General features: G+C 45.5%; 1 protein-coding gene across 1 annotated transcript; it reads right to left on the bottom strand.

Annotated features, from left to right (window-relative positions):
• Nucleotides 1–5,280: 5,280 nt before the first annotated feature.
• THRSP (thyroid hormone responsive) lies at nucleotides 5,281–7,738 on the bottom strand. Its single transcript, XM_081950619.1, has 2 exons — nucleotides 7,070–7,738; nucleotides 5,281–5,531 (listed from the first exon to the last, which is right to left on the bottom strand). Exon 1 carries the CDS (start codon nucleotides 7,517–7,519, stop codon nucleotides 7,088–7,090), a length of 432 nt encoding a protein of 143 aa, XP_081806745.1. The 5' UTR covers nucleotides 7,520–7,738; the 3' UTR covers nucleotides 5,281–5,531; nucleotides 7,070–7,087.
• Between the last annotated feature and the right edge of the window lie 7,437 nt (nucleotides 7,739–15,175).

Raw genomic sequence — 15,175 nt, 5'->3', positions numbered from 1 at the left:
AATTTGCTTCCACTGACAGTGTGACACGTGCCCCCCCTCCCCCCCCTTGCCTGTGGCCTTCAGGGGCCTCTTAGGTGAAGCCGTCTCGGCTGCCTGTCGCAAGTCTCACTTTTGACCCACAATCCTTTACCGGTTGGATGCGGTTATGGGGCTCCGAGGTTATGGGGAGGGGGGAGTCGCAGTACATAAGCACTGCCCCTTTTCTATGTGCCTGGAGAAGCTCCCAGCCCCACAGATCTGGAGAGGAGGTCAGAGTTAGGAAATGGGGATGCTCGAAGCGATGGCATTAGGACTTCTGGCCGCCTTCCGCTTTACAGTCAAGGGTGGGGCAGTCTTAAAAAAGGGACTCCAGTTGGAATAGCTCCAGGGTGGAGTGAGATTCTCTATTTTTGGAAAGTGGACTGCAAGAGAGGACCTTTGGGCCACAAGTCTCCTCCTGGACAGGGCCGGCCTTTGTCTGCAAAGAGATTTGCATATAATGCTCTTATGAGGCTATCCAATGCTCTTAAAGCACAATACGACCCAAAGCAAAGTGATATTTTTTTTCAGTTTTGGAATGCACTAGTAAAACTTTGGGGTACAGGTAGTCCTCGATGTATGACCACAATGGAGCCCAAAGGTTTTGTTGCTAAAGAAGTTACCGTGTTTTTCGGAGTATAAGACGTACCGGAGTATAAGATTTTGAAGTGGTAAATATAAAAAAAAACCTTTTTGCACTCTGCAAACCTCCCAAACCCTCTGCATGCCTCGTCTTGTGAAAAATGGGGTATGCAGAGAGTTTGAGAGGCCTGCAAAGTACTCCTGGGGCCGGGGGGCGGGGGGGGGACGAGCAAAAAACACTCCAATTGTTGGTCATTTTCGCCCTCCCCAGCCCCCAGGAGCACTTTGCAAGCCTCCCAAATCCTCTGCACATCCATTTTTGCGAAGTGGGCAGGGTTTCAGGAGGATAAAAATGCTGTATTCAGTGTATAAGATGCACCCAGATTTTCACCCTCTTTTTGGGGGGGAGGAGGTGCTCTTATATTCTGGAAAATACAGTAAGTGAGGTTTGGTCTGTTTTACTACCTTTCTTCAGTTGTTAAGTGAATTTTTGGAGTTGTTAAGTTAGTAACACGGTTGTTAAGTGAATTTGGCTTCCCCATTTACTCCGTTTGTTGGAAGATCACAAAAGACTGCAGAATTCTGGGAGTTGAAGTTCACAAGTCTTAAAAGTTCCCAGGTTTGGAGACCCCTGATCTAAAGCATAAGGAGCTCTGAAGTTCGGATTTGATCATAAATAATTACCCATCAAAACACCAATTGAGTGCTTGATGAATTCAGGAATTCATCTGTCATCCAGCTAGGGAAAATTTCTCCAGCTACTGCAATTATTTCCAAGGAAAGACAGTTTTGTCTTTGTCTCAATTTTGTTCTGGAAAAGAAAGATAATTAGATAATATTGAAAGTTAAAGAGAGATGCAGAAAGATTTATTCAATTGTGGTGCTCATCCACACTCAATACAGGGAGTACAGTAATACAATACAATACAATAGCAGAGTTGGAAGGGACCTTGGAGGTCTTCTAGTCCAACCCCCTGCCTAGGCAGGAAACCCTATACCGTTCCAGACAAATAGCTATCCAACATCTTCTTAAAGACTCCCAGTGTTGGGGCATTCACAACTTCTGGAGGCAACTTCTGTTCAACTGATTAACTGTCAGGAAGTTTCTCCTCAGTTCTAAGTTGCTTCTCTCCTTGATTAGTTTCCACCCATTGCTTCTTGTTCTACCCTCAGGTGCCTTGGAGAACAGTCTGACTCCCTCTTTGTGGCAACCCCTGAGATATTGGAAGTCCTTGACTTCATTCATTCAACAGTTCATTTAGTGACTGTTTGGTTACAGTGGCGCTGAAAAAAGTGATTTACGATCATTTTTCACACTTACGACTCCCGCAACATCCGCATGGTTATGTGATGAAAATTCAGACACTTGGCAATCGGTTCATATTTATGACGGTTGCCATGCCCCGGGGTCATGTAATTACCCTTTTGTGATCTTCAATGGGGAAGACACAACCGTGTTCCTAACTTAATGCTTGCAGTGATTCACTTAACGACCGAGGCGAGAAAAGTCGTAAAATGGTGGAAAACTCACTTAAGAGATGTCTCACTTAGCCACAGAAATTTTGGGCTCAATTGAGTTATGTCGGGAGCTACGAAGCATAGGACTGCAAAGCTCCCGATGACCTCTAGAGGGCAGGATCAGGTGAGAATTGCCTCCATCTCCTTGGTGCCCTCTAGTGGCGATCGAGGGTTTTGCAGCCAGATGCAGTAGCATTAAAATGAGGGAAAGCATTTTCTCTCTCTCTCTTCTCTCCCCTTTTGCTGCATTTGTTCCTCCCTTGGTCCTGCAAAGCTGGTTTAGACTCTGGACCGAATCCTCTTTTGCAATTCCATTACTTCACTTCAGTTCCAGCTTTGCTGCCTCATCCCAATTTTCGTCATCCGGCTAAATCAGACCCTGGATTTCTGCCCTCAAACCTTGCCCAGATGGCTTTGTCTGGATTTGGCAGGGACAGGAACAGCGCAAGAAGGCAAACTTGCCAGGAAGTAGCCACATTTTGGTGGCGTGGCCGTTGCGACACAGGTCGGTGTCCTTTTCTGACAGAACAATCAGCCCTCGGAACAGAAGTTGCCTTCGGAAGTTGTGAGAGCGTCATCCGTGGAGGCTTTCAAGAGAAGATTGGACTGCCGTTTGTTGGGGGTGGTGTAGGGTCTCCTGCTTGGAAGGGGGGTTGGTCTAGATGACCTGCAAGGTCCCTTCCGACTCTGTGAATCTAATCTAATCCTTTTTGGGAAATGGACTGAGTTGCAAAACCTAACCTGAGAGACTTTAATTCCTAGTTAAAATGGGGCTCGTGGAAAAGGAGGGAGCGGCAGGCTTTAGCACTGTGAAAATGCTACAATTTTCCACCCTTTAGAGAACGTAGCAGAACTCGACGCTTTGAGCTGCTTTAAAAAAAATAATAAACTTGTCCATTTTTCGGGAGAACTCAGCAAAGAGCATGCAGGTAATCCTCAAATTACAAACACCTCCTTTAGCGACCGTGGTCGAAGCAGTGGAGGGTTTCAAAGTTTTTTAGAACCTCTTCTGTAGGTGTGGCCTGCTTTGTGGGAGTGGCTTGCCGGCCATGTGACCAGGTGGGAGTGGCTTGCAGGCCATGTGACTGGGTGGGCGTGGCAAATTTGTAAAATGTGGTGAAACTCACTTAACAACGCTCTTGCTTAGCAACCAAAATGTTGGCTCAGAAACTCTGGCATTGAAGTGTCCAAGTCTTAAAGCTGTCAAGTTACAAGACCCTTGCACACCTAACCCTTTAGAAAAAAAAAACAACCCAGGGGTGTTCAAAGTTGACAGCTTTAAGACTTGTGGACTTCAACTCCCAGAATTCCTCCTCTCGCTCTTCATCTTGATGATGAGCGGACGGGCGGGGGGAGGGAGCTGGAACTGGTTCTAAACGGCACTGTACATTTGTGGAACCTCTTCTATAGAAGTGGTTAGAACTGGCAGGAACCCACCCCTGGTTCGAAGTCACGATACCAGGGGTGGGAGGGGATGACTTACAACCGATCCTTGATCAAAATTTGGACACTGCAACCCACATGTTTTAGGATGGTTGCGCAGTCCGTGTTTGTGTTATGTAATCGGCATTTGCAACCTTCCCTGCTCTGCTCCCGGGTCCATGGGGAGTGCTGGATTTGCTGGATGCCTGCCCATATCACCGAACAGTTGCGGTGATTTGCTTAAAGGCCACGGCACAAAAGCTCGTAAAATCGGGTGTGTCTCACCTAACCGCCTGTCCTTAGCGACAGAAATTTCAGGTCCCAATTGTGGTCGTATGTTGAGGACCGCCTGTGTATGATGGCGGGGGCAGCGGCATGGAAGCCCCGCCCATTTTTATATGTGTTCCTATATTTCACTTTATTGCTCCCGAGAGAACGTTGGTTTTTGTTTTTCTCAAAAGGAAACAATCTCAGCCCTGAGACAAATTCCTCAGCTGGGGTTGAACACATATAGGTGGGGTCTTGTGGGCATCGGTGTGTCAAAGTCTGTGTGATGTCAAACAGGATGTTGTGATGTGTGTGTGTAGGGGGGGTGAAGGCTACTTTGGGAACTTTGAACCAGGATCATAAGTGCCCCCCCACCCCCAGGTAGGTCTATTGGTTGGCTATGTGCCTAATGTGGGACTAGAACTCACAGTCTCCCAGTTTTTAGGAGATTGAGGGAGGATGTGGAAGAGAGAGAGAGAGAGAGAGAGAGAGAGAGAGAGTGAGTGAGTCAGGCCTGCAGTCATCTTTTCTTTTGGATCTTTGGCCTGCCACACTTTCTATTATTCTACTATACGTTTTCTCTTGTGGGAAAATGGGAGGTGGCATTGTAAGGAATTAGATGAGATGTAGCCATAACAACATTCTTTCTAGAAAGCCACTGTCATCCTTTGTCTTTGCACCTCTGCACCTGACCGGAACTGGATAGGTGGAAGCTGCCAGCGTGGCAGTGGGAGATTGGACCATGGGATGGACTGGTGGGTGTGGGGGCAGGAACTTGAACTTTCAACTGGGTGGGGAAAACCGGGAAACTTTCAGATTCGGGTTTTCCCAGATGTGCCAACATGGCTCTCTTCATAAATTGGAACTTTGAGCAATCCTTTTCCATGGACTCTGATTTACTTTTGGATGCTATTTGGAACCCTGACAGAGAGGGGGGGGGGAATGTCTATCTCTACCTACAGTATGTGTGTCCATCAAAAATTATATATCCTAGTCTTAAAGAGACCACCTTATGGGAGGCATTAAATGACAGCACCCACATATTCCCGAATCCCCAAATCTCCACAGCAAAACTGCCCTTTCCTGGTGGGCTTTTCTGGAAACCTAAGAGAGCCAAAGGGGTACGCTGGTTAAAGGGTGGAATTAGCCTCAATTTGTTCACTTTTAATTATAAAAACTTTATAGGATATTTGGGAGTCAATCATTCTCTCTCCCCCCCACCCAATTTATCCCACGGGGTTGTCGTGGGGGGTAAGAATAGCAAAGGGGCATTCATCACTGAAGCCATCTTGGAGAAAAACATAAAATATACTGGGGAAAAAATCAAATTAATCCTAGTATGTGAAGAATTACAGGCCTGGATGCTCATATTGTCTCCGTAATCAAAGGTAGGAAAGATTTCAGACTCAGGAGCTACTCAAGGTCCCAAACTACATGTTCTAAATGAAAACAAAAACCAGCCATGTACACCAGGAAATATAACTCTTTATTCGTTTAACCAGCAAACAATTTAAAATACGAAAAAGCAACAATACACAAAGCCTACAATTATTAGCAGTAACCAGGCACGGAAATTTCTTCTGATCACAAACATCAGTGCTGGAATGATTCAAGTATAAAGTTCCACAACAACCGGATAAATCTCCGTCAAGGATGCAGCATCCAAGGTCATCTTTCCAGGCAGAAAATGTACCATCACCTCCACCATCGAAGTCCAGCTTGCCCTGGAAAATAGGTAGGACACAAGGTGTTAAGAAGAAGGCTTGAGGTCTAGGTTTTATTTATTTATTTTTATTGATTTATTTAGTTTATCGAACATGTACAAGATAACAGGTATAAGTATAAACATGGACATGAGCACATGAAATGGGTACCAATAAATGGGGACAGTAGGACAGGGACGATAGACGAGATAGTGCGCTATGCACACCCCCTTTACGGACCTCTTAGGAATGGGGTGAGGTCCACGATAGACAGTTTGAGGTTGAAGCTGTGGGGGGTTTGAGGAAGTAACTACGGAGTTGGGTAGATCATGCCAGGCGTTGACCACTCTGTTGCTGAAGTCATCTTTTCTGCAATCGAGTTTGGAGTGGTTCACCTTGAGTTTTTATCTATTGTTTGCCCTAGTATTATTGAGGTTGAAGCTGAAGTAGTCATCGAGTTTCTCCAAACTCATCATCTCCAGAAAGGGTATCCCATCCCTTCTAATTTGGGACTCTTGTCAGATGTTCCAAGTTGAGGTCCATCCATAGGGATAGAGAGTCTCAAAATAAATGTCAAGATGTTGGCTTTCACTCTATGGTTGAGGCCACCATCTTGAATTTTTGGAATCCTTACTCCTGTCTGATGAGAATTATGGGACTTGTAACATATCTCAAGGAGATCGGCTGGCCCAGAGCCTAAGCCATAAACAATTCCTGTGTGGCCAAGACAAAGCAACATGTGTGTTTCTGAATGTCCAGATCTTCTGATAGTTGTCTCTACCCAATTTCTTGGGAAGAAAAACCTGTGAAAATTTAGCCTTGGGCCTTTCTTTTAAAAAAAAAAAGCAAGCTTATTAAATCATTCTTTATCAATACTGCAGAAATGAAAAGGGAGGGAGGAAAGGAAGAAAGTAAGGCAGGCAGGCAGGAAAAGCAGGCAGGAAAGAAAGGAAGGGAAGGAAGGAAGAAAAGAGGCAGGAAAGGTAGGAAGGAAAAGTAGTCAGGAAAGGAAGGAAGGAAAGAGGCAGGGAAGGAAGGAAGGAAAGGCAGGAAGGAAGGGGAGCAAGCAAGCAAGGAAAGAGGCAGGCAGGGAAGGAAGGAAGGAGGAAGGAAGGAAGGAAGGAGGCAGGCAGGAAGGAAAGAGGCAGGGAAGGAAGGAAGGAAGGAGGCAGGGAAGGAAGGAAGGAAAGAGGCAGGGAAGGAAGGAAGGAAAGAGGCAGGGAAGGAAGGAAGGAGGCAGGAAGGGAAGGAAGGAAGGAGGCAGGCAGGAAGGAAAGAGGCAGGGAAGGAAGGAAGGAAGGAAGGAAAGAGGCGGGGAAGGGAAGGAAGGAAAGTGGAAGGATGGGTGGACATTGGAGAAAAGGAAGGAAGGAAAGTGGATAGATGGATGGATGAACAAACATTGGAAAGAAGGAAGGGAGGAAACCATTTTGATCTTATTAGCAAGAATTACAACATTAACAGAGTATACAGTTTCCAGCACACCATAGTTGCAATGGAGCAACTTTTAGAAGATCTAAAGATGCGAAGTACACATTTAACATACGAAGATCACTCACTCTTTGCTTGATGCTCTTCTACCAATGAAAAGTGATCCCATTCGGGCTGATCTGTCCCAGAATTTCGTTGTACCTAGAAGTCACAGCGTTGGCTCTGCTGGTCAGTTGGCCGAGGACGTGGTGTAAGCCCGAAATGTGATACCGAAAGAGTCCTTCAAGATCGGCCTTCTCCCTAGCTTCTCCTTCTTCTTCCCTGGAGCGGAGGACCTTGTCATTCAGGGGAGATAGTCCGCTCTCCACCATCAACTTGATGGATTTGAGAAGTGTGAAGTAGTCATACAGATCTCTGTCCCCGGCACATTTCTTCTCGGAGTCGATTTCGGCTGGGTCCTCCTGGTCTTCCAGCGAGACCCCCTGGAGAAGGCTGGGAAACATCACCGTTTGCTCCATGTGACGGACCGCTGAGAAGTATCTCTGCATGGGAATACGCTCTCCATACTGGTTCTCCATGGCTGGATTTCCAAGACCACCTTCTCCTTCAAGCTGGGTGGGCTGTGAAGATCTTCAGCTCTTGATCAAGAAGTCAAGATCTTCAGCTCTTGATCAAGATATTCAGTTCTTGATCGAGTTCTCAATTTATAGACCGATGCCCAAATCCTGGCATGTCACCCAACACGATGTGGGTGGTTCCATGCCACTGGCCACTCAAAAGTCCAGGACAAGTCAAGATTTGGGGGTGAGGATTGATTTGTTGTGATTTCTAACATGGTTTTATTTTTAGTCTGGGGTCATTTCCAAATCTTTTCCTTGTCCAGTATTATTCCTTGGCCTTGTCGAGTTTAGACAGTTGGCGCAGGAGCAAGGGGGCGAGAGAGCTGCATTGGGACATCAAGGCCTGGCACACCACAAATATCTCCCAATAGCTTCTGGCTGCCAACAAACCGAGACGGAGCCGTAGAGAAGTGCCAGGAAGAACATTTCATCATTTATCCCATTTGTGAAACCGGTTCATCTCGTTGTTGGCTAAAGACCACGAGACCAAGGTGTCCACTGTTTGCAGAAGGATTGTCCAATCACCGCAAGAGACAAGTCAGTGCAGGTAAGTTCTTGGGTTACAACGGTTCATTTAGCGACCGTTCAATGTTGCAACAGCCCTGGGAAAAGCGACATACGACCTTTTTCCCCACACGTGACCTTTGCCGCATCCCCACGATCGTGGGATCAAAACTCAGATGCAGCTGACTCGTATTGATGACTGTCGCTGTGTCCTGGGGTCACGTGATCACCTCTTGCGACTTTCTGACAAGGAAAGGCAACCAGGAAGCCGGATTCACTTAACAACAGTGGCAAGAAAAGTCATAAAATGGGGGAGAACTCCCTTAACGAAGGTCTCATTTAACACCAGAAATTCGCAGCTCAATTGTAGTCGTAAGTCAAGGTCTATCTGTACAGCACTGTGATCTGTACAGACACAGGTAGTCCTCAACTTGCGACAGTTCATTTAGTGACTATTCGAAGTTGCAACGGCACTGAGAAAAAGGGGCTTATGACCGTTTTTCACACTTACGACCGTTGCAACATCCCCATGGTCACGTGATCAAAATTCAGACAATTGGCAACTGGTTCATATTTACGACAGTTGCAGGGTCCCGGGGTCATGTGATCCGTTTTTGTGATCTTCTGTTAAAAAAAGCCAGATTCACTTAACAACCATGTTATTATCGGTAATTCAACAACTGCAGTGATTCATTTAACAAACGTGGCAAGAAAAGTCGTAAAATGGGACAAAACTCACCTAACGAATTTCTTGCTGAACAACAGAAATGTTGGTCTCAGTTGTGGTCATAAGTTGAGGACTACCTGTATTGTCACAGGGTTGTTAAGTGAGTCGGGCTTCCCCATTGACTTTGCTTGTCAGAAGGTCACAACAGGGGATCACATGACCCCAGGGACACTGCGACCGTCATAAATATGAGTCAGTTGTCAAGCATTTGGATTTTGATCACGTCACCATGGGGATGTCACCATGGTCATTAAGTGGGGAAAATGATCGTCAGTCACTTTTTTCAATGCTGTTGTAACTTTGAATGGTCATTAAATGAATAAGCCAAGACAACCTGTAATAATAATAATAATAATAATATATTTATTTCTTAGCTGTAGTTGTGGACTTGGTACGTTTGAGGAGCAAAAGGACAGATAGAAGAGATTTCAGGAAGAACAGAAGATCCACTCGGCAAAATATTCAAAATCCACGAGAGAAGCTGGATGCGCTTCACAACTGTGTGTTTCACTTAATGGCAGTGATTCATTTAACAACTGTTGTAAAAATGGAGCGATTCACTTAACCTCCGCCTGGCTCAGCAATAGACATTCTGCTCTCTGCGGTGGAGGACGACCTGATTTAGCAGAGAATGTTCAACTCTTCCGGCTTCGGGCAACCCAAAACTTTGTGACTTTTTGATAAGGGTTTCCAAAGTGTTCAGATGTGCAATATTCATGCACCAACACAGCTGTGCAATATTAGCCAAAAGGACACGGCCACAGCGAGTGAGCAAAACAAACAAGAAGGCAGGCCGCCTTCTCCCCTTTGCGGAGACAAATTTCACACTCTGGGCATTTCTCAATTTTTGAAGACTTTTCTTGCCCTCGGTTTTCCCCCTTAACTCCGTTATGTGCAAACGGCCATCGTTCCACCCTCACCCCTTTTTTTCTTTTTCTTTTTTGTTATTTCTTTTTATTGTGATATAAATTTTGATGCCTCAGGCTATTTTGATACAGTTTATACAGGGTCATTCAATTGTTCCTGCTCTGTTACCTTGGAATGCGGGAAAGAAAAGAGAAATGAAAATGAAAAGTCTATAGTATACCAATATTAATTCAGGATGTCAGTAATCAGGATGATTATATTTTTTTTCATTCAAAGTTAAATATCATATGGGACACTCCCAGGAATTTCTTCATATTGAAATCTACAATGTATTGTTACTTAGTGTATGTGCTACTGTGAGAGACAGAAATCTGGTGAATGTCAACATTCACATAGTCGCTTGGTGTATGTCTGAAATATTTGCTAAATACCCTTATTTATGACTTACACTAAATACCTAACCCTAACCCTAACCCTACGTATTTGGTATGTGTTGACATTCACCGGTGAATGTTGACATTCACCAATTTCTGTCTTTCACAGTAACACATATACTGTAAGTCTCTATCTATCTATCTATCTATCTATCTATCTATCTATCTATCTATCTATCTATCATCTATCTATCTATCTATCTATCTATCTTCTCTTGTCTCAATCTATCAGTCTATACCTCTCATCTATGAATCTCTTATATCAATCTATCAATCTTTATCTTACATCTATTTATATCTACCTACTTACCTCTCTATAATTATTGTATTCTATCATAATTATCTATATCTATCTATCTATTTGTATCTATCTATCCATCTATATCTATCTATCTATCTATCTATCTATCTATCTATCTATCTATCTATCAATCAATCAATCAATCATCATCATCTATTCGTCTAAATCTGTCTCTCTTATCTCTATGAATATCTCATCTCAATCTATCAATCTTTATCTTACCATCTATTTATATCTACCTACTTCCCTACTGCTCTATCTATAATCTATTGTATTCTATCATAATCACTATCTATCTATCTATCTATCTATCTATCTATCTATCTATCTATCTATCTATCATCTATCTATCTATCTATCTATCTATCTATCCACCCACCCACCCACCCACCCACCTATCCATCCACCCACCCACCCACCCATCTATCTACCTACCTACCTACCTATCCATCCACCCACCCACCCACCCACCCACCCACCCACCTATCTATCATCTATCTATCTATCTATCTATCTATCTATCTATCTATCTATCTATCTATCTATCTATCTATCTATCCACCCACCCACCCACCCACCCACCTATCCATCCACCCACCCACCCACCCACCCATCTATCTACCTACCTACCTACCTACCTATCCACCCACCCACCCACCCACCCACCACCCACCCACCACCCACCCACCCACCCACCCACCCACCCATCCATCCATCCATCTATCTATCTATCTATCTATCTATCTATCTATCTATCTATCTATCATCTATCTATCTATCCATCCATCTTCTCTCTCTCTCATCCTTTGTGTTCTCTGAGCTTGGTTGTTTCTAATGTAGGTATATGGACAGACATACCTGCCTGTATTTTATACGTTATGAAAGAAACGAACAGGATAAATAAAGCTTAACAAAATTAAAACACTAAAAATAAATAAGAGAATAGCTGATCATTTGATCAACACCTATCCTTTCTTGTGCTTTACCATGGACACTTCCTTGAACTTTTAGAACAGGAGAGCAAGGGAGGGAGGGAGGGAGGGAGGGAGGGAGGGAGGGAGAGAGAGAGAGAGAGAGAGAGAGAGAGAGAGAGAGAGAGAGAGAGAAATAGGGAGGGAGGAAGGGAGGAAAGAAGGGAAAGGTGAGGAGAAGGAAAGAAGGAAAAAGAACAGAGGAAGAGTTTATAAATTCATCATTTTCGAATGAGAACTAATTAGAGAAAGAGCACTCTGAATTCATCCAAGCTTCTCCAGTTTTTATTAGATGGCTTTACTCCATGTAGGAAATTAGATTTTTGTCGTTCTCCTTGGATTCTCAAACTCCAGAGAGAAAAAGCTTGGTTACTCCCACTTGGAAGGGATCCACCTGTATCAGCTGAGCTGCCCAATCTCGCTCCGTTGGCTATTATGGATCCAAATGACCCAGGAATCAGCTTGGATCAAACTACAGAATGAAGTCCAATTTTAAAGGGTCAGGGTTAGAAATGTGTAAGCAAAGCCACTTTGCCAGGGACAGAAAAAGGTGTGTGTGAGACGGAGGGATCTGATTTGCTGGGAACCAAGGCGTGTCCTTCGATGGAAACCCCCCCCTCCCCATCACGCCAGTGGGGGGGGGGGGGCTGATTCTCCCTGAATCTTGCTCAAAAATGGCCCCAATGATTCAGAAGGCTTGTTCCTTGCCACAATCCCAACTGGGTGCAGATTTAAGATGTACTCCCAGCTTCTGATGCAGCCAGGGAGAAGTTACTTCTCTGCCATTCAGAAGATGGAGAAGGCAGACGGTCATGTCATCCAGCTTCCTTCGTGGAATCTCCTTTGAAGATCTAGAAGATGATGGGAGGGGGGCATTCAGATAGACACAAAAATCTCTATGAATATTATCTCCAGCAAGAAGAACACCTCTTTCTCCTTCTGTTGTGGCCACTTTTGAGAGGCAGGATTGAGGGTGTTTTAACACACTGCATCCCGGCAGTGGTTTGGGGGCAGCAGCAGCGCCTCAGATAGAAAGTCCCTACAGAGAGTGGTGAGGACAGTGGAGATGATTATAGGAAGCTCTTTCCCCCTTTATTCAGGATGCTGCTTACAAGTGCTATGTGAACTCAAAATATTGTTAGAGACCCTACACACTCACTTTATGGCCTGTTTCTGTTGCTGCCCTCTGGGAGGGGGTTTTGAAGTATTTCTAGCAGGACTATCAGATTCGGTAACAGCTTTTGTTCCCTGTGTCATCCGTCTGGTCAACTCGCAAGATTCATTTTTCATGTCATGTACATGTATACATCCGAACTAGACTGTTGTTTGTCTGTGTCCTATATGTGGGTATATGCCAGTGGTGGGTTTCAAATTTTTTTAGAACCTCTTCTGTAGGTGTGGCCTGCTTTGTGGGTGTGGCTTGCCAGCCACATGACTGGGTGGGAGTGGCTTGCCAGCCATGTGACTGGGTGGGTGTGGCCTACTAGTAAAATGTGGTGAAACTCACTTAACAACGCTCTTGCCTAGCAACCAAAATGTTTGCTCAGAAACACTGGCATTTGAAGCACGCAAGTCTTAAAGCTGTCAAGTTACAAGACCCTCGCACCCCTAACTCTTTAGAACCCCCCCCAGGGGTGTTCAAACTTGGCAGCTTTAAGACTTGTGGACTTCAACTCCCAGAATTCCTCCTCCAGTCATGTTGGCTCAGGAACTCTGGCATTGAAGTGTGCAAGTCTTAAAGCTGTCAAGTTACAAGACCCTTGCACCCCTAACCCTTTAGAAAAAAAACCCCAAGGTGTTCAAACTTGACAGCTTTAAGACTTGTGGACTTCAACTCCCAGAATTCCTCCTCTCGCTCTTCATCTTGATGATGTGCGGACGGGCCGGGGGAGGGAGCTGGAACCGGTTCTAAACGGCACTGTAGATTTCTGGAACCTCTTCTATAGAAGAGGTTAGAACTGGCAGGAACCCACCCCTGGTATATGCATAAATCTGTTTTTATTTATTTTGCCATGTTTAGGTAGTGTATATTGGAGGTGGTGACCGGGGAGGAAATCCAGCAGGTTCTGGAGAACCAATAGCGGAAATTTTGAGTAGTTTGGAGAACCGGCAAATGCCACCTCTGGCTGGCCCTCGAGTGGGATGGGAACAGAGATTTTGCAGTATCTTTCCCTTGCCACGCCCACCAAGCCACACCCACCAAGCCCACCAAGCCATGCTAATAGAATTGGTGGTAAAAAAAAATTGAATTTCACCACTGGTGGTGACCCTTTGAGAGCTGCATGCAACACAATTTCATTTTAATGTACGCCGATTAGTGTACATTCCAAGTGACCATAAAGAAGATTCTCTCTACTCTTCTGTTCTCTTGCCCCCCTCCCCAGGGTCTCTGCTTAGGCACCCATCCAACAGGTCAGTTGGTGGGGATCAGAACCAGCTACCAGACAGCCACTTCCCTCAGCCAGGTTCCCCAGGGATGGCCAATGGTGAGGGAAAAAGTTATTATTAGCCTGGCACTGAAGTTTCCACGGTGGGGAGGTCAGAAAGAGTCCAGATGGCAGCCATAACTGTGCCATCAAAGCCCCCTCCCCTTTTTAAACCTGCAGTGCATGTGAAAAAGGAGACTCCCAAGAGTTTATGGAACATTTGACAGGGGATGTGGAAGACCCTCTAACATTGGGGGAGACCCTCTAACTGTCATGGTTCCAAATAGCATCCAAAATAAAATCAGAGTCAAAGGATTCCTCAAAGTTCCAATTTATTAAGACAGCCATGTTGACACATCTGGGAAAACCTGAATCTGAAAGTTTCCCGGTTTTCCCACCCAGTTGAAAGTTCAAGATCTTGCCCCCACACACCCCCAAGTCCATCCCATGGTCCAATCATCCCCTGCCACGAAGACAGATTCCTCCCATCCAGTTCTGGCCAGGTGTAGAGAAAAAGGATGACCTTGGCTTTCAGAGAAGAACGTTATTATGGCTACACATCACCCAACTCCACACAGTTCCCCCCCCCTCCCAGTTTCCCACGATAGAAAGTGTGGCAGGCTTGAACTCCGAAAAAGAAAAGATGGCTTGAAGGTCTGACACTAACATTGGGAAGAGCCCCTAACATTTATCTAACTCCAGAGGTTCTCGGTAGACCAGGGGTCTCCAACCTTGGCAACTTTAAGCCCTGGAGGACTTCAACTCCCAGCTGGCTGGGGAATTCTGGGAGTTGAAGTCCTCCAGGCTTATAGTTGCCAAGGTTGGAGACCCCTGCTGTAGGCTGCCACCTCCGCCAGATCAGTGAAGCCATCCCTGGAAGTCACCTGGCGTGCCAGCCCTCTGGGGCTTCATACCCCACTCCCACCCCCGCTTTGTTGGAGCAGGAAGGGGGTCTCCCTCCTCCCGATCCAACCCTTTTCCCATTACCCCACATGGGTCTGGGACAGGCCCAAAAGGAAACACCTGAATGCCAAAAAGGGGACTTTGTGGATAGAGGCCCGATTTCCAGCTCAGCTCTTAGGGCCAAAGCAGGCAGCTCTCGTAACGATTCGTTTAGCGACTGTTCAAACTTACAACAGCCCTGAAAAAGTGAGTTTTCAGAGTTACAACTGTTGCAGCATCCGCTGTAGACACACCCCATCAGAATGAGGACGCTTGGCAACCTGACTCCTGCCTATAACGGTCAGAGTGCCCCGGAATCGGGGGTTGGCTCTTGTGACAAGCCAAATCAACGGGGAAGCCCGGTTCCCTTAACAACGGTGTTGCTAATTTAATCCCTGCAATTGCTCACTTAACGAGGGCAGCACGAAAGGTTGTCAAACGG

Source organism: Natrix helvetica (genome assembly GCF_964273705.1).
Source record: "Natrix helvetica genome assembly, chromosome: 4".
NCBI classification, from domain to species: Eukaryota; Metazoa; Chordata; class Lepidosauria; order Squamata; family Natricidae; genus Natrix; species Natrix helvetica.
Note: the sequence above shows the minus strand (reverse complement) of the source record. Positions and strands in the feature narration are given on the sequence as shown.